Raw genomic sequence first — 26,325 nt, 5'->3', positions numbered from 1 at the left:
CTAAAAATTTAGACAGAAAAATAATAGAACAAATTTAAAATCAAAAGTTGTTAGGTTTAGGCCTAGGAAATTGCTGTTATTCACGGTGCTAAGAGATAAGTGTCTTTACCAAAATAATTCCTCTCAGCAAGACACCCGACCCTTTGAGTGCCCTGAAAGGCACGCGTGGGCGGCCTCCGCACAAACCGAGCTCTGGGCGGCCCTGGCACACAGCGCGCCGCCTCCGCAGCGGTGCAGCGGCCGGCTCGCGGAGCAGCCGGTGTGCTCATCTCGTCACACCTCTGCGCTCCAGGACAGCTTGTTGGTAGCCTGAACCCTCCACGGTGGGGGTAGTTATACCACACAAATCAGTAAATGCTACAAGTCAGGGCAGTTTTTGTTCATGGAGGAGCTGACTGTTAAGCTATGATGTCTCTGTATACACATGTAATCATTTGCATACGCAAAAGTTCCAGTTACAGCTATATTCTACAAGGTACAGGCAGAGTGCTTTATTTTTTCATTTCCCTCATACAAAAACATTTTATTTATCTTCGTGACATTTGCTGTTTTTAATCATCTAGCACCCCCTCCCTCATGTCTCAGTAAGAGCACCCAGTTTCCCCTGGATACTCGTCTCCCCCGCGGAGGTAAAAGATGTGTGTGTCACAAGGAGCCGAGTGTGACCCAGCTGTGGCGAGGGAAGGAGGCGCAGGCTCCACCAGCTCTGTCCTCCTGACTCCAGGGCTGTTGAGAGGTGGGCATGTGACCCAAGCTGCTCTGTGAGACTGAAGCCCAGGACACAAGGGCCTCCCGAGGAAGACGCCCTCTCCCATCCCAAGCCAGCCTGAAACCCTGCGCCTCAAGGAGCGGCCAGCAGGGAGGCCACTGGGGAAGCAGAGACAATAGAACGCTGCTTGGGGACACTTGGTGAGCCAACGGATCGAGCCTACTATGTCTGGATTTTTGGTTTTACGAACCTACATATTCCCATTATTTTAAAGCCAGTTTAATTGGCTTTCATTGGGTTTTCTGATATTTTCAATGACTCAGCAAGAAGAAAATATACATAGAAAATTAAACTGACTTAAACCAATTACCTTCAATCTTACAGAAAAGTGGTCTTTATGGTGGTAATTAGAGACTATTGCAAATATGGTCTGGGACCTACTAATAATCATGGTCTTACAGAATTAAATAAACAGGTGCCAAAAGTACTCCTCTGGCAATCACAGAAATAAATATGTTGTGATACTGACCTTGCTTCCGACAGAAGTCCTTTAATAGAGCCTAGCAAGCAGGAAGCCAAGTTTGTTACAAACCAACAAAGGTCTGGGAGTTGGTGGTTTGAATTATGAAGGGAAGTTAGAGCTTCAGTTAGCTTTATGGAGACGTCAAGGCATATCCCATGTTATGGCATCTGCTTTGTTCACATCATTGTATCTATTGTGTGGGCTTTTAAACCTGCTGCATTCCAAATATCCTCCTGTTTAGGTTACTTGTAACTTGGAACACATTTTCACACAGAAAAAAATGCTACAGATGGTAACTAGAGTCCAAGGCTCACAAAAGCCTATTTCATCCACCTTATAATACTGCTTTCCAAACGGAGCAAGTCACCATTCACAACAATGTTGTGAAAGAGACGTGTACTCTGCCCATTTCAGTTATTGGGGCAATGAGCAGCACAGGAGCCACTGTAATTCTAAGCACTTCGGTGGCAGCACCAGCGACGGCTGGGAAGGATCCCAGTGCTGAAGGCTGCGAGCAAGGGCTTCAGCTCCTGCACAGACAGCAGGAGGAAGATCCAGCACCTTGAAGTGTGTGAATTACTGAAAGCATTTTGTAAACACTCCCCCACCCTGAGAACCCAGCTGGTATTTGGAGGTGAATCCTGCAGATGCACCCAAAAGTATCACACAACTATACTGAGGTCCACAGAGAAGAAAATTGGATGCCGTTTCATCCACAGCCTCAGTCTGAGACGAGGGCCACTCTTCATTCTTCAGTGAATTCCTTACACAGAGCCGTCTCACCGTCAGCACGAGTCTGCAGTGGGGATGGGTGGGAGGGTGGCCAGGCACAGGACTTCTTGCGGAAATACCTCAGAGCTCATAATGAATGCTATTAATTACTTTATTTCTCTGAACCTAAGTGAGGGCCCATGCTTGATATTTTTTAAAAAATTTATCTAAGAAATTCTTACTGAATGCCTATTATGTACCAGGCATACTGCCAAAAAAAAAATAAATAAAATAAAATCAGAACAGGTCCATGCCCTCCATGTACTCATTACTCTAGTGAGAGAGGACAACCCGACTAGCACCACACAGGGCATGAGGTCTGCGCCCGGCCCAGCGTGAGGAGAGCGAGAAGCCCCATGGGAGCACTGCGGTCCGCCCTGAGGCCACGCCATCCTCACAGATACCTTCATCACCTGTGTGTGTGGGGGGGGGGGGGGGGGGGCGCGCGCAGCAGAGTGACTTTACCTGACAGCTGGGGACAGGTAAGGTTCTTTAACAAGAACTCTGGGACTGACATGTTGAAAACAAACACATCAAATAGATCTTCAAACTCCACAGTCTTCAAATCCAAAGTTTCACAAACACTCTGAGAGCTTGGTGACAAGGTTAAAAACATGACCCCTGACTAGAGGCCAGATGCTGTTCCAAGCATCTCCCAGGATTGTCTCATTTATAGCATTCTCATTATATCAATATTATCTCATTTATGTGGTCTTAATTGTTTTAAAGTAAACTAAGAGAGGTGAAGGAACTTGTGTAAAGGCATAAACCCAACGTGCAGTGGAGATTCTAGACCCTGTGGTAACAATCATGCTCCCTTATGCACTCACATTTCATTCCTAAAATCAGAAGTCCGCTCCAGGCAGCCAGGGTCTGATTTAAGCAACTGATTAACTTTGTATTTCAATTTGGTTTTTGCAAAGCAATCATATTTGCTGTGATGAACTTTCGGGTGAAACTGATGTGGAAGTGGTCCTGCTAAAATAGCTTACCTCTCCCTGAGAATTTTTCAGTATAACCTTCACATCTTCACCAGTGCCCCAGGAGTTCTGGTTCTTCCAGATGAGGTCTGTTGGAGGACTGGCTGTGACACCAGCGTTTGCAGCCCAGATCTGGGGGGAGAAAAGGCCATCAGTCTACTCAGAACCCAGCTATCCCACAGGCCAGTGATGACAGCACTATGATGAGAGTTGAATAGCTCATAGGACTGATTCTAAGTCTCAGAACTGTGTCCTAGCTTCAGACTTGCTATATTAAGTAGCTGTGTCAAGGAGAAGCCACACAACTTATCCAGGCTTTAGCTTCCTCATCTGATAAATGAAAATAACGACACAGGGCTCCAAAGTCAAGTTGCTTACATTCACATCCTAGCTCTTCTACATGTCTGCCAACCTTGAGAAGGTGACCTTATTTTTGTCTTTCATACCATGGGACAGAAACGGTACCTTTAAAATGTGAGGCTATCATCAAGAACAAGTGATCACCCGCATGCAGTGGCTGGCCCACTCAGTGAATAAGAGCTCTCAGTGCTGGCACTCTGTTATTCTATGGGTTTCATGGGCCCACCTTCCTGTTAAGGGAGCCTTCGACCCCTTCCCATAGTATCTGTCCTCCAGCATCCTGGAGCAGGAATTGAGGAGATGACTAACTTCTCTCAAACCTTCTACAGCAAAAAGCCTATGGAGAATTCTCATGGAAACTGGTATGTCTCCAAGCAGGAACAGCGCCACGACACCATGGAATGTGTGAAACTGAGCTTCAAAAAGAATACAGGAAATGGACGCATCACCAGCAGTCAACGGACAATATGACTGCTATTGAAATATGCAAAACAAAGAAAATATTTACATTTTCCTTCTCAACAGCATAAAAAATCTTGCCATATTTTTAATGTATTTGTTGGCAGAAGAGTACAGGTGAAGTGGAGAAAATATTAGAGTAGAAAGTGCAGGTCTGAATCCAGGACAAAGCACTACAGCTCTATGAACCTCAGTGCCCTCATCTGCAGGGACACTGCTAGTAGTCCTAATCTTTCTAAAGATCATATGGAAATGGGAAAGTTCTCTACCCCATAAATTGCTTTACAACAGAACAGGCAATCTGATGGCAAAAGAAGACTAGAGATGATATAGGCAGGGATATTTTTAAATGAGAAAAAAAATGTACGAATTCTTGATTAGGAGAGTCCTTCCCCTTTAGCAGCTCACTTGAAGCTTCAAGTCTCCATCAGCATGACAAATGCAAAGGCCCGGGGAGCACCTTGCCGTAAGAAATCTGATCCTGTGGAATGGCAGTGTTTTACTAACTGCGAGCCACGCTGGTCACTAGTCCACATGGAACCACACAGCTGGTTTAGTGCGAATAATAACCAAAACATCGGTCATCTCACAGATGACTGGTTTAGGCTAATATAACCTAACACTGTTCAATACGGCAGCCGAGTGCGGCTCGTGAGCGCCTGGGACAGGCCTGGTCCAGACTGAGGCCTGCTGGAGGACACCAGGAAGCAGGAAGACGCAGTTTGGAAAAAAGTTAAATATCAGACACGATTTCTTATATTGATCACATGTTGAAATAATAATATTGTGGATATACTGAGCTAAATAAAATGCAGTACTAAAGTTAATTTCACGTATTTCTTTACCTTTTTTAAATGTGGCTACAAGAAAATTTAAAATTACATATGTAGCTCTCTTATTTCTGTTCTAGAGTTTTAAGCTCATCTTTGCTATTGCCTTCTATGATTTTATAGAACAATCACTTAAAACTACCATGTCCCAAAAAACTTCTCACATTTAATGCCACTGACTAGGGAAAAACATGTATTACGTTATCTTGCATTATAATTGAGTTTTCCACTAGCCCTACAGACTAGTATCTATTTTAGTCCCTGCGGAACTATGTGCAGTGGGAAACGCAGATGATCGGCACAATGGTTTCCCATTACTTTAAAGAGATAGAGAGCACTCTCAAATCTGAATCTTCTGAATTAAAATGTTAGATACTTTCCACTACATTATGCAGTTTCCATAAGACATATAAGACTGAACAATTTTCTCTCACTATAGTAATTACTAAGGAGAAGAAAGGATAATGTCGTTAGGACATTTGTTCCCATTTTTACTCATTATTATAAAATTAGCATGTGATATTTTCACAATGTGGCATCAAGCTCTACGAATACTTTTTAAAAGAGAAGTTCTAACCTCTTCAGCCTTTGATCTTATACAATAACTAGGTTTATATCAATCAAAATGTAAAACGTGTTTAATAATTTTAAAAAAGAATGGATAAAAAGACAGTCGTCTCTACATTCTTTAGGATGAAAATAGTGACTTCTTTAAAATCGCTATCAAAGCTAACGTATATTATTGTTTGCTAAGTCTACTTACTTAGCAAAGGCAAAGAAACCTTGTGTCTGATCTATGAAGTGTACTTCTCTAAAAAGTGAGCAAATGATATTTAGTAACTATCAAAGATATGGTATCTCAGAGCCACATAGAAAATCATTTAGAACTCAAAATAGAATCAGAATGGCACATAGCCCATCTTTCTAAATCTAGAACCTTTGACACTATGTAAAAACTACATGTAACTTGTGCTAAAATAAGTTTTAAAGGACTGACAACAGTGCCTATCACTGACTGACTTCTGTTGGAAACATAAGTAGGTCCTGATCAGCATGGCTCAGTTGGTTGGGTGTCGTACCACAAAGCAAAAGGTCACTGGTTCAATTCCTAGCCACAGCACACACCGGGGTTGTGGGTTCAGTCCCCAGTTGGGGCACATACAAAAGGCAACCAATCGATGTCTCTCTCCCTCCCTTCCCCTCTCTCTAAAAATAAAAATAAATAAAAATAAAAAACAGAGCCCTGGCTGGCGTAGCTCAGTGGATTGAGCACGGGCTGGGAACCAAAGTGTCCCAGGTTTGATTCTCAGCCAGGGTACATGCCTGGGTTGCAGGCCATAGCCCCCAGCAACCGCACATTGATGTTTCTCTCTCCCTCTCCCCCTCTCTTTCTCCCTCCCTCCCTCCCTTCCCTCTCTAAATAAATAAAATCTTTTAAAAATAAATAAATAAACAAATAAATAAAAAACAAAATGTAAGTAGATCCCTATCCCAACACTGGAAAGGGTGACCAAGGGTGAGGCGGGGCTGGACAACAAAACACTATGGTTCTGAGGCTCCTCCAAGACTACCAACTGCTGCTTCGAGGCAGACTCCTCGCAAGAACGGATTATCTTCCTAACTGTTTTTTACACCAGGCAGGACCTTCTGAACTGCCCTGGGCCACAATGATCAATCAAGAGACAGCTGTTTTATCTCTACTAACGTAGACAAAATAAAAAGAATTCATAGGTCAATTCTTTCACTTTTAATAGACAACTGCCACTTTCAATAACACAAAACTTTTAAAAATCTTTAACAGCATGCATGATTCCCTAATAATGTCAAAGACATTATTAATGCCCAGTTCTAAAATGCTTCTCTTTAAACCAAAAATTTTCTTGAATTACTCGAACAGTTAGCTAAGACAATGAAGTTAAATGATAAATAAATTCACTTACTGTAACAGTCTGGCCCGCCTTCAGCACATATCTTGAGGTATATTTGTAACTGACTGATGTGTCTCCAATTTTTCTGATCATCTCCCAGCCTCCCATTGGTTGATCCTATTCACAAAACAAAATAAAAAAAGGTCAGTTCAAATACAGAGAGTTATGGAACAATCAAATAAATGAATCTATATAGGTAGTTAATCTAGCTTTATGACTGACGTTATTCATACTTTCCTATTAGAAAAAGAAAACATGGCTTTGTCATTCGGCAAAACAGTAACATTGACAATGCTGCAGTTTAAACGATTAAGGTACCTAATTTTAAAGAGGGCAAAACTGGAAGAAAGGGGTCTTTCCTGCTAGATCACGTGGGTCTTTTAAATTCACACCTATCATAATCATAATGATAAACATCTAACACTTGATTAATTTAAGCTCGGAAACAGAAGGAAGAGAGGACATCTCTTCTCTTTTGCATCCGTACCATGTCTGCCCACACTGCATTCTCTCAACTAAAAGTAGAAGGGGCTCACAAAGGGTGAATGGCACCATAGGCCAGGCCCAAGGGCCACCTCGAGGCCCCCAGCTGCCCAGACCTGCTTGACACCTGAGGGAAGGCACAGGACATAAAGGTGATCAGCTCCCCCGGCTCACAGCCTTTATTCAAAGACAAGAATAAACCAGGCTGAGAGCCAGCCTCAGAACAGCTCCAAGCAGGGCTGTGCGCCTTCTGGAACACAGCCAAACTGTAACAGTGGAGCAACAGAGGCTACTCTGTTCTTCAGCAGTTAAAGTCACGACTGAGGCTGAGGGCCCGTCCTCTTTAGTATCAGGACTGCTAGTGCTCCTTTGCCCATCCACACTGTTTCTTCCTCCACACGCCAGAGAGTGTTCATGCCCTTGCACCGCAGACCTGCCTGCCTCCAGCATCCTCTCATGCCCTTCAGAGCCCCCAGCTCCACGATGCCTAGTCAGGGAGAACCTTCGCCACTTGAAGCCCCAGCTCGAAACTCCAGAACTCCCTTGAATATCTTATGTTTACTTTTAAACAAGTAATTTCAAGATAGGGCTTAATACTATTCTTGATATAAGTTAAATCATTAGCATCCATTCATTCATTCATTCAGAGAGGAAAACACTTCCCGCATATATCGGAGTCTGGCTTGTACTTCCTGCCTTTCACAAAAGAATACCCACCACTTACACCCACACTCCAAAATTTTCAGAAACCTGGGTAGGGCAGGGAGTAACAATAATACATCCTCAGGAAGGCCGCTGTGACAAAATGGCCAGAAGTGAGAGAAAAAAAAAGCCCTGGCTCTTTAGTAAAAGGCTAATGAAGAAAATCTTTAAACTACTAAGAGCATCAACTCCTCTTCCCCCTGCTATTTTAATTTATATTTTCTTCGTGAATTTAAGTGAAGACTACTGAATCCATGTAACTGCTGAGGAGTCATTACAATCGCAAGACAGCCCACCCAGCAAAGCCTTGCTGGGAAAAACAGCGGGCCTGTTTCTCACCTGTTCAGAAGTGTTCTTCAGGCGGATAAACTTCCCGTCAACATCTATCTCTTCAATGCAGACGTTCCCAGTGGCCGACGCGGAGTGGGAGATGCTGACACTACTGCTCGCCTCTGACTCCTCCACGTCGACTCTCTTCCGTTTCCCTCTGGTCGTGCGCACGCTGCGACTTGAGGATGCTCGTGACACCGTCACGCGGGAAGAAGGGCTTGGGGAGAGCTTCAGTCTGCACAGGAAAAGTAGGGCGTTGGGCTTGTGAAACACAGATGCCCCTCTATCTTTAAAAAATGGGTATTAGTACCGTGCAGGTGCCTTTCTAAAGCAAAACGTTACTGATGATCTCTCAGACAAAGGCAGTGTCCATCTTAACTAAGATAAACTTCTTTGGGTTAGGATGCCCACCATCAATTTTATTTTGTTTTTTTTTTTTTAAATAGTAATTTGAATGTTTTCCCCATGAACAGAACATAACCATAATGCAGAAGAGGTTGTGAAAACAGGGAGGAAATCATCCCACCTACAACCATGCTCCCGCAAACACTGTTAGATTTAGTGCACTTAGTATCGTCATGTCTGTCTTTTCTTTTTTACAAAATTACAGTCACAGTGTACACAATATTGAAATTGAATGGTTTTTTATTCTAAATCACATACGTTTCCTTTGGAACTTTTTTCTGAGAATAGGTGTTAAAAAGATTCAACAATTACAATATTTGAAAAATAAGTATAAAGTCTCTTCCGGCAAATCTGGTATTTTACAACATATTAAATTATCAAAACATTTTCAATCCAAAGGAAAGGCTCCATCCTGACACTGTTCAGCATATTTAACTAATAATAATAATAATAATAGTAATAATAGGAAAGACTGCTTGAGCAACAATTGTTGCTGAGGTATATGCCTACACCTCAACATGTAGGTGTTAAAAGAAATGACAGAGAAAATATGTAGAGTTGCCTTAATTGTTTTAAAATAAAACTCAATCCCATCTACTTTTTTTTTTTAATATAAAGGGGTGGGACAAAGAGGAGGCTATGAGGTAGGGTGACACGTTAAGTTACTCACCTCTCTTCTTCACCTTCTAAGAGTTTTCTGTAAGCACTGATTTCCATGTCCAGGGCTAACTTCACATCAAGAAGTTGTTCATAATCACTCAGCTGTTGCTGCATCTGATCCCGTATTTCAGCCATCTCTCTCTCTTTGTCAGACAGCATGCGCCGAGAGTTGTCTCTTTCTTTAGCAAGCAAGTCCTCCAACTCTTGAATCCTCTCCAAACATGCTCTAGACTTCAGATTCAAGGGAACACATTTACTTTCTAGGAACATCCCCACGTTTGCACAAGGCAGCTATTTTAAACCATAAACCATTTCCTGGACTAGTAAACAAATAGGACCCTAAGGAATATCTAACAGAATAAGAGAGATTTTGATTTTAAGAAATTAAAAACCAAAATCCCTTCAATAAAAACACAGCCTGCAGGGAAATTTTGGCTTACAAAATTCCTAAAAACAAAGACATCTTGATCAAATGTGCTATAAACATACATATAATTTTTCTGCATTTGGCCAAATAAAATAAAATTTTAAACTGTGGTCTTAATAAAAGTCAAGCCTGGCTCCCCTATAAGCCTTTGAACTCAGAAGTATAAATTAACGAAAGTCAAGAGCTAAAAAGAAACTCATGGACAAAAGAAACAAGGGTAAGTTCTGCAGAACTGCTGGAACTGTCTAGGGAACGAAGAAAGGGGGTCCCCGCTTCCCTTTCGGGGCCGTGCTAGCCCTTCAGGGACCCTGTGCCACTCTGCCCAGTCGGCACGCGAACACCACACAACACAGTGCCGTCTGTGAGATACCACTTATTTAAATGTAAACACTTTACATCTGATATTTAAGAAATGAGAAATTACACATCCTAAACCAGAAAGTTCATCTTAGAAACCTTGTGCTTCACTAGGTAATTATTCTTCTATATTTCTCCAAGACAGAATTCATCTCAGCAGCCTCAGAAAGTGACAAAGGCAATCACCTCACAAAGACTGATGGATACAGCTTAGCCCCTGGAATCACAAATAGCTGCACTGGAGCAGGACGGAAAAGGTGCCTAGTGCAAAAATTAAGTCTGGAAAATTGGAAATAAAAGAAGAGCTCTGCACTGTGTAGGAATACTACTCTAAAGAGTAGATTTATTCCTCACAGGGGCATAGCTAAAAAAATTTGAAACTGCTCGTTATGTGTACTAGGGTTGAACAAATAAGTAAACAGGATAGCAAAAACTGGGTTTTTTACTCTCAGAAAGAAAAATTACAGATAAGCGAGAAAAGAAGCCTAAAATGAACCCTGAGGTACAGGGTATGAGTCAGAGACATCAGTATGAACTTGTGTTTAGCTTAATATAAATATAGGTAGACAAACGAGTGTGCAAACGCAGATTAGCATACATGCATGTATTACCTAGCTCTGCCCTCAAGAGGGCCGGAAAAATACAAGACGAGCCTGCGGTATCTTCCGTTCAATAGTGTCAGAAAGTAAAGCAGTGCTCCAGGCCCGGTAGGCCACCTGACAGAACTCCTGATGGCCAACGCTGGAGCAATCCGAGCCAATAAAATAATGTAGTGCTGGATTATAACCCCCAGTACAGAATAAACATTCAATGGTTCATGCTGGTATAAACAAATGAACGAATAAAGTGATAAATAGGGGAAGAAGAAATAAATGTTTACTTAAGAATCCCATTTAACAGATGTAGATAGCCCTGCTTCAGGGGGTGGAGCTGAATCCTTGCCCTTCTCCCACACTCGACAGCGGGGTGGACTCAGTGATTTGCCACTGAGCAACTTGCTTCTCAAGAACAAAGTATGGAAAGGGGAAAAAAGCAATTTGACAGTGAAGAAACCTGGCAAACACTACCGTAACCAATTACAAGGGTTAACATCACCAATGATACAGCATGGATGTCATGTAATCCCGGATATGATGTAACAAAAAGGGCACTTAAACGCATGACCCCAGTCTAGTCATGATAAACCTGGATAAACCCAGACTGGGGGCACTGCACGGGATGCCTAGCTAGTCCGCAAAACTGCCATGGTCATGAAAAACAAGGGAAGCCTGAGAAACTCTCACGGGCCAGAAGAGACTGGGGAGACGTGGTTCCTGGAACAAAAAATGACAGTAACAGGAAATGTGGTGAAATCTAAACAGTGGTAACAAAGTGCCAACAAAGGGGGGAACTGGGTGAGAGAGATGGTGTAACTGTCTGTACCGTATTTCCAACTTTTTAGTAAATCTAAATTATGCTGAAGTAAAAAAGTTGTTTTAAGGATAATCAATCAATCAATCACAATCCAGAGTGACACCTGACATTCTAGAGCAGAAGCAGGCACCCATCTCAGAGTGATACCAAACATAATCCCTGCCTCTGAGAACTTGCATTTCCATGCATTTGCAGGAAAACATGCACTAAGCTATTTTTTTCCTCTTTGGTTTCTTATATTTTCTTTCCTCCAAAAGAAAAAATATCCAAATTCAAAATGCCTCTTCTTCAATCAGTCTCTTCAGGTCAGTCCCATGTGGGAGGCACACAGCACAGGCAACAGGTGGGACCTAAAGGAGCTGGTGAGAGACATGATCTATAAGGTTTAGAGAGGACCTGAGCCTAGATGTGTAAACCCCGAAATGTCCCTATTTGTCTGTCTTTGATGCTAGAGTTCCTTCATGGGGAAAAATCAAAATGTAGGCATTAAAGTGTTTTATTTTAAAGGTTACCCTGAATTATTCTGTAGTTGAAGTACAAATATTTAAATTATATTTTAAATAGCTGCACTACAGCTGTTATGTAGTGAAATACGTAGAATGCAACATGAGAAAGAGACCTAGATTTTTCTTCCCAATTCTGCCGTTAACAACTTTGGAGACTCTTGGTACTCACTAAACCAGTATCCACATTTAGAAAATGAAGAGGTCTAACCAGATTATCTGTAAGATCCTACCTCTGACTCTAACATTTTATGACTGACTTCTACTGGTCTTGGATTTTTTATTCTGTAGTACATAACAGTTTATTGTATTAGTTTATTATGCTCTAGCTGCAAGAGCAATTTCCAGAGTCTGGGTGTTAGAAAAACAAAAATTAGGTAGGCTTTTAAAGTGCCACTGGAAATCCTGCAAGTCGAAGAGACTTCTGACCAACCAATTAATTCAGCCAAAGTAAAAAATCTGGATAGAAACAGAATATATGAAATTCCTAACTCCAAAACATAATGCTGCTACCATCTAGTATTTTAAAATATTTTCTAAAGTCCGTATTTTAAAGGCTATGTCAATCTTAAACAAAATTTAAGAAGCACTGTCCTCCGTTAACATGCGTCACATCACTGAAAGGAAACTCTGTGGCCCAACAGGCAGCGTGATGAAACCGATATGACTCAGCAACAAACACTATTAAACAGACGCACAACAGAAAAATACCAAGAGAGATGGCTTATGTCTCTTTAGTGATCTTTCTAAGGCTAAAATTTAATATAAAGATATTCCTCAAGATATACTGTTTATCGTAAGATCTGATACCAGGAAAGAACAGAGGAAAAGATCCCCACTCCCCGCCCCACTACAGAGAAATTTAAAACTAGCCTGGTCGAAGGAGGTGCTCCTCTCCTATTTCCTAAAGAGTTATTAGCTCCAAGAATCCCTTGGGCCCTGCCTAACACCATTTAAAATCAAGTAACCTGAACCCTGGGTAGTGTAGTTCAGTGGATTGAGCACTGGCCTGTGAACCCAAGGGTCGCTGGTTCAATTCCCAATGAGGACACATGCCTGGGTTGTGGGCCAAATCCCCACTTGGGGGCTTGTGAGAGGCAACCAATCAATGTTTCTCTTTGCACATTGATGTTTCTCTCCCTCTTTCTCCCTCCTTTCCCCTCTCTCTAAAAATAAATAAATAAATAAATAAATAAATAAATAAACAAACTACTTTTCAAAAAAGATTATGTTATATTCCTAAAAGGAAATCTTTGAAGAGAGTGAGGTGTAAAGTGAAGAACTGGGAACCAGGAGAGAAACCCACTTGTCTAGCCGGACCTGCAGTCTTCGGACAAGTGATCCAGCTCACCTCGTCTGTGGTGGGACCGAGCGAACTCAAAGGCCCTCCAGCTTAAGTGTCACATAAAACTTCAAAACACTAACAGGACAAAAACAGGTCTAAAAAAAATCTTTATATTTATTGTGTGAGTAATAAAGCACACATATAGGCAATGCAAAAACTTCAATTGGAATTTTTTATAGTACTCCATTTTATGTAAGTCACTGTCTGCTTTGTTTTCTAAATTCCTGTAATAAATGTTTTCCGTTTTATAATCAGGAAAAGATGTTACTAAAAATAAAATAATAAAAAGGAAAAAGAAAAAGGAAGGTTTAGTCAAGAATCAGATAAATTTAGTCTTATACGGAAAGTTTAAGACAGAAAGATTTCCTCCCTTAAAGCAAACAGGAGCTGAAGTCCTTTCCAAGTAACAGAGGTGAGCAGCAGATGGCCAGGCACTGAGCACCACGTGGTTGCACGTGTGCTTTGTGCCACAGCGTCACCCTCAGATCAGACTGAAACAGATCTCAAGCACTGTGCAAGCCTGTGTAAGCTACACCGAGAGCACACCAACACGTACAGATAGGAACCCACAACGCTGTCATTTGTCACTGGCTGCACCAATGAATAAATGTTACAAATTCTTAATACACAGATTAATGCTATTTCCTGAGAGAGAACTTGTCTATAAACACAAAGCATTTACCACCCACAAAGAATCTTTGCATGTTTTTCTTCATTGTGGCTTCCAGAGTGAATGAAAAAGGGGTATGGTGGGCAGAGCACTGTGTGGAGAGGAGGCTGCTGGGTGGGTCAGAAAACCTGGGTCCTGGGGTAAATCAGCAGCCTGCTTCCTCAAGGACAACTCCCTTAGCTCTGGGTAATCTATTAGTTTAAGAATAATAGTCTTCTGATTGGAAGAAGCAATGGAAAAAGGAAAAAAATCCAGGGAGCACTGTAAAACCAGAGTGCAGAAAAACGCTACCCTCTCTAAAAAGTGGCACCAGGCAGAGCAAAGCCCCGTAGACCACCACGGTGGGGATGGCTTTCCAGTTCAACTTCGATTCTTCTTAGGGGAAGACACTCACCTCTTTCTGTAGGTTAGAAAGCTGAGATGAAAGGCTCTCAATTCTCATACGACTTTCCATCAGTTCTTCCCTGGCACTGTTGACAGTAGAAGTATTCATCTCTGATGCTAGCCTGGCATTCTCGAGCTAAAAGAAGCAGCAAACCAGTCAGTCTTATGTGGTGAATTAGAACAAATAAATGAGGAAGCATGATTCATCTTAAGGTATTTCATTTCAAACCTAAGCCCTGCTGGTAACTGGCTGATGAAACAGGAAGTTGGCAGACACGGCAAAAAATTACTGTGTTTTAATGCATGAGCTAATATACCTGGGTCTTTACCCAAAGTTTATGACTTCAATATTTCATCTATTATATCACTAATGTCTCAGATACCACTGCTGATAAGGAGACTGGGCAGTAGCAATTTAACCACAGTGACGTCTGTGGGAAAACAAACATCACATATCCCTCACCCACCAAATAATACAAAATACAAAGAAAATAGGAAGAAAGCACTAACTGATAAAAGTATTCAAAACCAGATAGAAACACTTTTTTTCAGAAGCAAAAAACAGCTCCTCGGGTAGATTCAATATCCTGTCCCTCCAAGCGCCCATAACATTCTGTTCTGCACGTGTCTCGGGCACACTTTCACATATGTCGTCCCTTCCCCGGCTCCCTCTAAGGCCGCAGTCTAGGTGACGGACCGAAACGTTGGCTCCTCCACTGCCCGGTAGGATGCCCAGCACTGGGGTAAGCGTTGGGCAGTTGAATGTGGTGGTTAAAAGACCTCTCCCTTCCACCAATCAACTGCTGCTTCATAAAATGGATTAAAAGCAACATGACCAGTTTAAGGCCATGCAATAGAATTTATTTTCAATACGCCTATGATCCCAATTTTCTAAGTCTTCCACTAATAATTCTTTTTAATCAGATCATGTAACATTTAACACACTGGAGTAAAAGTATTTAATAGGAAAGCTTGTATTTACTGGGATTTTATGAATTTTTGCATGGTCTGCTAATACAAGGTGGAAGTTTCTATAATACTTTTTAAATATAAAAAAATGTCAGAGGAAGAAATATCAGACACTTTGCATTTGGCCTTTGTTCAAAAGAGGCCCCAGTGTGGTGGCCACAACCTGTGCACAATGATGACCTGAGGTCGACCCGCATGTGGTCCAGCATGGTTGGTACTTGTTATTGGAAAAAAACAATTTTCAGATGGCTTGGGTTTTACTACTACAACATGACATGAATGATCAATGCAACAAAGAGATAAACCCTCATTGCAGACAAAATTAGAATAACCTGACTTTCTCTGAATAATTTCTGGTAATGTTTACTTTATAGATAACTGCTGTTGTTTACAAGTCCAGTTTCTATATTTGTGAAGACTAAGGGAACTCATTTAAGAAAAGGAGAACACACAGACATCAAGCCGTCTTCTCCAGGGGACTGAGAGCGGCAGTGGAGAGGTGGAGCTGGTCCTCAGAGGCGGCTGCTTACTTTGGCGTGGTACGTCTGCTCCAGCTCCTCCTTGTACAGCTTGACCTGGGCATCGTGCTGCTCTCTCATCTCATGCAGGGCCTGAGCCAGCTTGTACTCGTACTCAATCTGGCGCCCAGAGTCCACCTCCACCAAGCGAGTTTCGTGCTTCCTTCTGGTCTCGTTGATCTCCTTGGGTGGGGAAATGATATAAAACCAAGTTACTCACCACAGCTGCACCCATACAAGTCTGACTGACATCAGCCACCTGAAGCTTCAGGTACCAACCTCCTCATGTCTATCGTAGGGCAGGCATGTGAACACGCTTTTTTGCCGTCGTATTCAAACAAGAAGATTTTTAAGATGGAACTAATAACAGAAACGGTAGCATCTTGAGCCCTGGGAATTTTCTTTCTTTTCAGTAGCATAGCTATTCATTTCTCTGAAGGCAAGGAATGGCCTGGAAACTTACTAAAGAACCATGCAATCACGGACAACTATGTATGCATACTGAACAGTGACTGTTTTTCTAAATTGTTATATTGATGATCCTAAAACACCTCTGGAAACAAATCCACATGAAAAGTTAAACTTGTCAGGACAACTTCAACTAGAAAATTTGTACACAATGAAACTATTTTCTTAGACATACTAAGATGCAAGAGTAGGCAGAGAAAGCTAATTTACATGACTTATTTTAAGAGCTGGTGCTAAGGTATCAACATCAATTGATACAAAATCATATTAACAATTACTGCTTTACTATCTTGAGTACATAACAATTCACTACTAAACAACAGAAATGTAGACATAATCCTGTGCTTTACGTTTTAAGGAACCATCCAAAACTAGAATGGCTGGGAACACAAGTCCAAGAATAAAATTTCCATTCCAGTTTCCAGCTCTGAACACACAGATGTCTTTAGTGGCAGTAATTAAAGAGGCCACAAGAGGGGGATATAACCCACTGAAGTTCTTGTTCCTCTGTCATCTTACTCCAAGTGTTTTCTTCTGTCTGGCCTCAGCTTTCTTCCCACAACACTTCAGAGGAAAACACACCAGCCAGAATCAGAAAATCAGGTTCAAATTCCAGCTCCGCTACTAACCACCCCGGGCTCACATCTAATTAAGAAAGTGGAAAACACGCAAATGAAGGCTTTAGTTCAACTAACTTTGAGCACGTACTAATAACTTTGCCCTTTTTCTATCTCCCTTCCTCTTCTTTCTGGTTTTCTCCTTCCTTTTTTGCCCCCTCACCTGCTCTTAATACAGAACTATGGTAAACTTATTCAGTAGAATTATACCTTCCATTTGAAAAAAATTAAGAGGAAGATTTTAAATTCATTCTCAAATAAGGCAAAAACTAAAATGCTGCTGCCCAACGGTGTAAAACCACACACAGCATCAGGACTAAGCGGTGGTAGATCACCAACAACTTGAACAAAACAAAAATGTGGCCAACTTAATATAAAAATATCTCCATTTCTAAAGCAAAACTGTAGCCAGCAATTATATTGTTGTAAACTGTCACTACAGTTTACAGGGAGCTTTCATGCACAATATTCAATTTGATTGTCACTGCTCCTTGAGGAAAAAATAGCGGGTATTGGTATTTCATTTTTAATAAAGAACTGACTCAAGAGTTGTCCAAAGTTTGAATGCTCAGGAGTGCGCACTTCACCCCAACAATACCTATTTTGTTTTAACACTATTTCATTATAAAAATGGTCAGATTTCTAATATTTTTTCCAAACAAAAATTAATTTACACAATAAATGCCTATTTTCAAGTCATTGTCAGTCACTGTTTTCAAAATTATTTAACTGTATGTCCACCCTGGGTTGATTCCAACCCCCTTCAATTTTGAGGGTATACACATTCCCCTTTCTCCAATTTTATTACTTATTTTTTGGCAATACTCACTGCCTTCAATACCCAAGGCTTAACCACAGAGGTTAAGCTTGTAAATGATATTTTAAAATTCGCACATGTAACTACAAATGCTCTGGGCTGCCAGCCTCCCAGAAGGTCCCAACGGCTGCTGCCTCCAGGGAAGCACACCCTGTGTCCTCCTCTCAACTGGTCACGGTCGGTGTGTGACGGAGAGTGAGGGTGAATCACTTCTGAGATTAGTTTACAGAAGATAATGAGGCCTCGGTCTTGCGCTTACTCTCTCCCTCAACACCCACTCGTGTGAGAAACCACACCGTGAGCAGCCCTCTGCAGAAGCCCAGGCTGAACTCACAGCTCCTGCCAGCAGCCTGTGAACGAGCTCAGAAGTGGTTCCTCCAACCACTCTCGGGGGCAAGCAACTTCATCAGAGACCCTGAGACATAAAGAGCCATCAGTTACACAGCCCCCAGAATCCTGGCCTTCAGAAACTGCGATAATAAAGGTCTGTGGTTTTAAGTTGCTAATTCTGGAGTAATATTGGGCAGCAATACATAACTAATACAAATGCTTAAACAGGCTGACAGCAATTAACCGCTGTGGCTAACTAAGCCTTTATAAGCCAGATGAAGTAAATCATATCTGTTGACTGTAACAGCTTGAATTCTTCATGCAGCCTTTTAGCAGCAGTACCTTGAAAAATTTACCAACAAAATGCCTACCATTTACATATACAGCTACAACAAAGCCTTATAGGATCCCTTCATTCCTTGAAAAAGTAAAATTATATATAATTACCTCCTCATACATGTTTTTACGAAACTCCAAGTCCTCAGTAAGACTCTGGCAGCGATTCTCCAAATCCACTTTAAGTAAAGTTTCATCAGCTAGTTGTTTTTTGGCAGCAGTTAAGGAGGCTTCCAACTATCATAAGGAAAAAGAATTCATGAAAATTATACAGCAATCATTTAGTAATGAATTTAATTGATACCTTGGATTGAACCCAATCAAGTATTGCAATTTTTATACGTGTACAAATGCACAGGAGTCCCTCATTATAACCTTTATCCTTCCGTGTGTGTTTAATCGCTGGTCCCACTCACAGAGTGTCACACCAAAACACCTCTCAAACTTGGTGCCCGGCAACAGGGAATGGACAGAGAGACCTCTGGCTTACACTTTCACTTTTTCCTGTGTGCAGAACACTGTTATGACACTTTCTCCTTTTCTTCTCTACACTTTGTCACAATAATGAAATAGGCTTTAAGAGCAAGCAACAGAATGAGTATAAGGACAACAGAGAGGAAAAGAGCAAAATCAAGATACAATGACCGAAAAGTGAAGGTGCTTTGAGTGTTAGCTAACTTGATACTATCTGATAAGCCATAAAATAATCAAATTATTACATTTTTAAAAATAAAATATACAAATAAAGTTAAAAATCAATCAACCAATTAAAACAGGTGAGGCAATTGACCTGCCACCATGGCTCAAGAGCAGTTTACCTTACCTGGGCAACCTGATCCTTCAGATCCTCCACTTCTCCCTCTAAACATTTTTTGTCACCGAGTGCAGTAGCCAGAGCCGCATCTTTAGAATTCAGTGCTGCTTCATATTCACGAAGCTTCATCTGGGCTCCATTAAGATCAGATTCCTTCTTAGCATAACTGTAAGACATTTGAAAGAGCACAAGACATCAAATTATACCCCTGACTTGAGGCCTTCTCCCTCCATGCGCAGGGGGAGACGAAGAGGCAGTTTATGTAAAAGCTGCCATAATCTGTTAATATTAGAGAAGCACCCTGGCTGGTGTGGCTCAGTTGGTTGGACATCGTCCAGCAAAGCAAAGGGTCGCTGGTTTAATTCCCAGTCTAGACACATGCCCAGGCTGCAGGTTCAGTTCCCAGTCAGGATGCAGACAAGAGGCGACTGATTGATATTTTTCTCTCACACTGATTTTTTCCTTTCTCCCTTGTGCCCCCTCTCTAAAAATAAATACATAAAATCTTGTTCTTTTTATAAATTAGGGGAGCAATTCAGGAGCATTATATCTAGAGTTTTTCAAAGATAACTTTCCCTCCCAATGATTCCAGCTCGTAGAAGTCCATAAGATCAGTGTGCCAGAATCCTGGTTGCCTCTGAGAACACATGTCCTCTTTGTTCGATACAGAAGCACTTCATGTGTCAGTAAGAATACATTTTTGAAGAAATTAATATTTATTATTTATTAAATATAATGAATACTATAAACCAAAATGTGCTGGAGACATAAATCAAGATATAAAGTGAGATTAAATAAATGAAATAAAGTTATGTTAAAAAGCAATTTTAGCCCTAGTCAAGTGGCTCAGTTGGTAGGAGCATCATCCTGTACACCAAAAGGTTGCAGGTTTAATCCCTAGGCAGGGCACATACCTAGGTTGTGGGTTCGATCCCCGGTGTAGGCGTGTATGGGACGCAGCAGATCACTGTTTCTGCCACAGTGATGTTTCTCTCTCTCTCAACTTGATGATGTCACACAGAAACTCCCTTGACATAAGAAGTAACTGACCCCAAGTTTGTAAGCATGCACCACTCCTCGCATAAGAGATGATTTTAAGATTTTCCTAACTATAAATTGGGGTCTCACTGATTTTTTGAAGAAAAATTAATTATTTCAGTTTATATTACTAACTCCCCAAACATGAGGTCCATATTGAGGTTTCTTTTTCTTTTAAATATCACTTTTTGTTAAATGTAGTTCTATATTATAAAATTAAGGTTCCTTTGGATATATTTTGTCAAATAATTGCATTTTAAAAAACAGTATTTTTTCCATGCAAATTATTCTATTATTATTAATTAGTGACACTGGATAAGCCGTAATATCAAAGTTCTCAACACCTGTTCTTAATTAAAACTGCATTTGTGGAAGAGTATTTCTACTATTGAGGTCTGAGTAGGCTAAAAGAGGGATCTTTCGTAAATAGAAATTAAAAATTTGGTAATATTAAAGCAAAATGAATAAATCTGTCCAAAGGATAAGCAAGTGTAATTTAAACAGAAGATTTAATAGCATTCATTTCTTACTCATTTTGCTATCATAAAAAATAACTATATACATAAAATCTCTGCAGTCATATCACATTTTCTCAAATCCTATATTTTTAAAAACCACAAGATGGCAGCCTTTCACTGAAGATTAGTTTCAAGGGGGAAAAAATAAACTGTTTAAAAAAATCCCATACAATCATTAATCGATAACAACAGCAACAAACAAAAGGTGCCTAGCTCCTACTAGCGCTGGGCCCTAAGGCTGGGGGCTCCGCAGAACAGAATCAAGGCTTGAGGCGGGGCTCTTATTTCATCCCTAATATATACATGACCAGAGCTGGGCAGGGATACATACTACAATGCATATGACTTTTTAAATTTATATATTACACAATATTTACAAAAGCTAGTGACTCAAAATTACTTAACAATTACAAAAACCCTGCCCTGAGTGTAGGCTGCGAACCAAAGTGTCGCAGGTTCAATTCCCAGTCAGGCCACATGCCTGGGTTGCAGGCCTCGGCCCCTAGCAACCGCACATTTGTCTCTCTCTCTCTCTCTCTCTCTCTCTCTCTCTCTCTCTCTCTCACACACACACACACACACACACACAGAGTTGTGGGTTCAATCCTTGATCAGCGCACACACCTAGGTTGCATATGGGAGGCAACGGATAAATGTTTCACTCACATCCATGTTTCTCTCTCCCCCTTCCTTTCTCTCTTTAAAACGTTCAACAACAACATATGAAAAATCAACAAACATATCCTCGGGTGAGGATTAAAAATTTTTTAAAATATATACATTGTTCCCTTATGAATTCTTTCATAAAGCTGTAACTTTCGCATTACTGAACAAATTAGGGAGATACAAATCAGAATTGGAAATGTGCTTAACACTGCACATGAAAGCTAACTTTGCATGCTCTGGCCCAAGGGGGAAGAGAAGGAGACTTGGATACTACAGCTGCATCTTGCACACACATATTTCACTTACACAAATCCATATTTGTGCATGTACTTAGCTACCTGTGGAATCAAAGAACTCTTTGAGGGCAAGGGTCATGACTTACTCCTTTATTTTCTGCATAGACAATGTGTGTAATTGCTCAAGAAACTTCCCATATACTCCCCCACCAAAAAAAAATCGTCTGCTTTTTTTGTTAGGTAAAATACTCATATCTGTCTTTTCCTAGAAAAATAACTGTGACGTTTTTATAATCTCTAAAAGTCACATTCCTAGATGTCCTCTCTACCCGATTGTCTGCCAGTTTCCTAGGCTAGATGGATAATGAAAAAAATTCTTAAGATTACGCTCAAGTCTTCATCCAATCAGAACCCATGAGTCAATGAGTTTTATATGCCACATAAGATGCCAATACCAAGACCATGTAGCAAGTTAACATCCTAAACATAGTCTTGTCATAGTTTCTAACGGCTATTTTTCATTCATTGAATGTGATGCAGGAAGTTGCGATCCAACTATCAGCACATGGTCAAAGTGTTGAAACGTGCAGACTGACATCCTAAACCACACACGTGCAGTGGCTGCAGCTGGCACGTAAGCCAGAGGAACATCTGACAACACCCCAAACACACAGCAACTTGGACAGGAATCCAGGGGTTGGCGGGCACTTTTCTTTGACTATATTTCGCAATTGGGTTTGTTCAGTGTTACTAACCTGCTTAAGGTATTCCTACCTCCAGATAAGGAGAACTTCCTGTGTTTTCATGTAAACTCAGTATCTGAATCTAACACTAAAAATATGTACAGAGAATATAATTTTTAAAAACATACTCATTTACTGTAGGCATTTATTTTATTTTTAAGCTTTTATTATTTTTATTTTTTAGAGAGAGGGGAAGGGAAAGAAAAATAAAGAGGAAGAGAAACATTGCTATATGTGATCAGTTGCCTCTTGCACACCCCTAACCAGGGACCTGGCCCAAAACCCAGGCATGTGCCCTGACTTGGAATCAAACTGGTGACCCTTTGGTACACAGGCCTGTGCTCAACCCACTGAGCCACACCAGCCAGGGCCTGTAGATGTCTCCAGAAGGACCAAACGCCAACTTGCAGGCAAGAAAAAAAGTTTTATAAAATGTACTTGACACTCTATCCTAATTAAGAATCTTCTCCCTTAATAAACAAAATTAGCTTTCATTTCAAGTTACCAGTAGTTTGAATTTCACTAGTCATAATAAGCAATTAAAATATCACACTGCTACTCGGTTTATATCACAAATACTTGGCTGAATGAAATGCCTAGTTTGGCCAGTAGCACCACCACAAAAGAAACCCCTGAGTTCAGCCTATCTAAAACACCCACAATGTAACCATGAACAAAGAATCTGTGTTCATTTTCAGAACAGGATCCACAGGCATGCTTGGGTTGGGTGTCCCTCTTTTACAAGTGCCATAATTCCCACTACTTTCTCAAGTACTCCTGTCCTTGTTCTTTGATTCTCACATACACAAATATAGGTGTGAAGAGCTACCTAAGCAATTCAATTTAAGAGAACTAAATTATAGATAGATGATCCCTTAGTTGATGGAATAATTACACACCTAGAAGAAGCTATATAAAGTTAGTTTCTGGATACTAAATGTCATTTCCATAAAATGTGCTGAAGATTATGATACTGCATATATATAAAAGCGGACAGGGGCAAGAATTTGTGTTCACCAAAATGCTTGTTAAATGGGTGAAGTCTGCTGGAGAAATGTGTGCTTATGGAAAAATCCACCCGAAGTATAATAATGATATGACAAACTTATTGCAGTTTTAAAAGCTACACATTTGAAATATACTAGATTTTAAATATCAGACACAACAGAAGCCTTCTATGTAAAACTGTTATTTCTAATCATGTCCACAAACAAGGATTTTTTTAATCCCACAAAACAGAACCACTCTACATGGAGAGCCAGGCCAATTAGGTCCAGCTGCTTGAGCTCTGTTTTAATTTACCTTACGGTTCTTTTGAACAGCTAGCTGCTTGGTGGTAGCTGAACACCACTCAACACTAGTGCAGTTATTCAAGTGACTCAGATAATCCAGCTTCCGAAGCTCTCTCTCATCATACTCAGAGTTCAGAATCAATATGCCCTTTATCATCTAGCCATGGTCCACACTTTCAGAGGAAGAATAAGCCTTATTTAGAACTTTATTTTTGAAACTTTATTGATATAAAGGTTATTAATATGCCCCAACAAAAACTTCCTGTCCTAAAACAATCTATTTTGTAGTAATAGACTTTAGTGCATATTTAAGTGTGTGCGCTCTAACATTCATTCATCAGCTTCTGTACTGTCCTCAAATTATCTTCCCTTCCAAAGGGAGAAGAGGTGTGATCCACATGTTTTTACTGAGAAAAATGAACTTCTTTGCAATGAAGATAAACGTTATTTAATACACAGTCTCCAGAAAGTCATTCAATGACAATTCTTATTTAGGAAAAAAAAAAAGAGTCTCCTCAAATGAGATGCTTTTAAGATTTTATTAATTTATTTTTTTTTAGAGAGAAGGTAAGAGAGGGAGGGAGAGGGAGAGAGAACCATCTATCAGCTGCCTCCTGCACACCAACAACCTGGGACCTGGCATGCAACCCAGGCATGTGCCCTGACTGGGAACCGATCTGACCACCTTTTGGTTTATAGGTCAGTGCTCAATCCACTGAACCATGCCAGCCAGGGCTCAAAAAGATTTTATATTAATTAATTAATTAATTAGTACCTCCTCTGGCATAAGCAAACAGACTGATGTTTTTGCAAACTCAAAAGCTGCAATGCATAATTTTTGGTGGCAATAAAACTCTGCTGCTACACATTCAGTAAACTGAGCCATTAACAAATTAGCAACAAGCCAATTAGAAATCAGCAAACCTCAACTGAAATCAGATTAAAATTAGGAAAAATGCTAAATAACACTGAAACGGGACCACAGAACCATTTCTTTGACCCAAAAGATTCACTTAAATAAGTACATGAGTGGGGAATGGACACTTACAGCTTAAGTCTTAATAAAAAATGACTTGTCCTGACTGGTGTGGTTCAGTGGGTTGGGCGTTGTCCTGCAATCCCAAAGGTTACAGGTTCAGTTTCTAGTCAGGACGCATGCCTGGGTTGCAGACCAGGTCCCCAGTAGGAGGCATGCAACAGACAGCCAGTTGATGTTTCTCTCATACAGAGATGTTTCTCTCCCTTTCTTTCTCCTTCTCTTCCCCCCTCTCTAAAAATAAATAAATAAAATCTTTAAAAAAGAAATTAAGACAAAAATACCATTTACAATTGCATCACAGAATAAAAAAACCTCTGAATAAATTTAACCAAGGAGGTGATCTGTACACTAAAGAAATCACAGACACAAATAAATGGAAAGATATTCCATGCTCATGGGATGAAAGACTATTAATGTTAAAATGTCCATCGTACCCAAAGCAATCTACAGATTCTGCAATCCTTATCAAAATCTAAATGGTGTATTCCATAGAATCAGAACAAATAATTCTAAAATGTATATGGAACCATATAAACACAAAAAATCCTAAATAGCCAAAGAAATCTTTAGAAAGAAGAAAGCTGGAGGCATCATAGTCTGATTTCAAACTATACTACAAAGTTATAGTTATCAACAGTATGTTTTAGGAAAAAAAAAAACATATACAGACCAATTAAACAAAATCGAGAGCTCAACCCTGGCTGGTGTGGCTCAGCGGACTGAGTGCTGGCCTGTGAACCAAAAGGCCACCAGTTCAAATCCCAGGCAGGGCATATGCCTGGGGTTCAGGCCAGGTAGGGACAAGTGAGAGGCAATAAGAGATGCTTGTCTTCACACACTGATGTTTCCCTTTCCCTCTTTTCTTCCTTACTTTCCCCTCTCTTTCTCCCTTCAGCTCTCTCTCTGAAAATGAATAAAATATTTTTTAAAATATTGAAAGCTCAGAAATAAACCCACACACACAATATGAATGCAAATTAGATCCTCTAACTAATGCATCCTTAAGTATATGAAAGAAGGAAGTGTCTTGTGGCCACTTTTTTTTGTCCTTGTGAAATTTTTATGCTAACAATCAAGGTCCTTAAAACCTGAAGTTTTCTGTCCTTAAGTCTACACCACATACATTACAGTAACTTCATAGTACATTTTGAAATCTGGAATTGAGTCCTCCCCTCCAATTTTTTTTTTTGTCATGATTGTTTTGACAATTCTGAGTACCAAGCATTTTCCATTTGTATTTTAGGATCAGTCTGTCAAATTCTGTCAAAAAAAAGGTAGATGTGATTTTGATAGAGATTGCATTCAACCTGTAGATCAATTGGGGGAGCATTACCATCTTAATATTAAGTCTTTCAATCCATAAACAAGGAATGTCTTTTCATTTATTTAGGTTTTCTTTTAATTTCTCCCAACAGTGTTTTGTAATTTTGAGTGCACAAGTCTTATACTTCTTCTGTTCAATTTATTCCTAGCACTGCATTCTCTGAGTCTACTGAAAATGGAGTTTTCTTTATTTCACTTGTGGACTGTTCTTTGCTGGTATATTGAAATAGAGCTGAGTTTGTAAACTGCTTTCATATCCTGTAACCTTGCTGAGCTTGTTTATTAGCTCTCCAGATCTTTTCGTTTTTTACAGATTCTTTAGGATTTCCTATTTATAAATAGATTATCATCTGCAAATAGGG

The 26,325-nt window shown here is 40.4% G+C and overlaps 1 protein-coding gene across 2 annotated transcripts in view; it reads right to left on the bottom strand.

The window, feature by feature from the left end:
- The window catches only part of LMNB1 (lamin B1), a 47,006-nt gene that overhangs the window by 4,823 nt on the left and 15,858 nt on the right, over positions 1-26,325 (bottom strand). For both annotated transcript variants that reach the window (XM_036020706.1, XM_028518101.2), the window contains exons 2-9: positions 19,118-19,274; positions 18,406-18,531; positions 15,739-15,909; positions 14,250-14,375; positions 9,151-9,371; positions 8,085-8,310; positions 6,573-6,677; positions 2,996-3,115 (exon numbers count right to left, since the gene is read on the bottom strand). In XM_036020706.1, coding sequence (XP_035876599.1) covers positions 2,996-3,115; positions 6,573-6,677; positions 8,085-8,310; positions 9,151-9,371; positions 14,250-14,375; positions 15,739-15,909; positions 18,406-18,531; positions 19,118-19,274 — 1,252 coding nt within the window. The remainder of the gene's footprint in view (positions 1-2,995; positions 3,116-6,572; positions 6,678-8,084; positions 8,311-9,150; positions 9,372-14,249; positions 14,376-15,738; positions 15,910-18,405; positions 18,532-19,117; positions 19,275-26,325) is intronic.

This window comes from Phyllostomus discolor, chromosome 3, assembly GCF_004126475.2.
Source record: "Phyllostomus discolor isolate MPI-MPIP mPhyDis1 chromosome 3, mPhyDis1.pri.v3, whole genome shotgun sequence".
NCBI lineage: Eukaryota > Metazoa > Chordata > Mammalia > Chiroptera > Phyllostomidae > Phyllostomus > Phyllostomus discolor.
The sequence above is the reverse complement of the archived record's forward strand: the minus strand, read 5'-3'. Positions and strand labels throughout refer to the sequence as shown.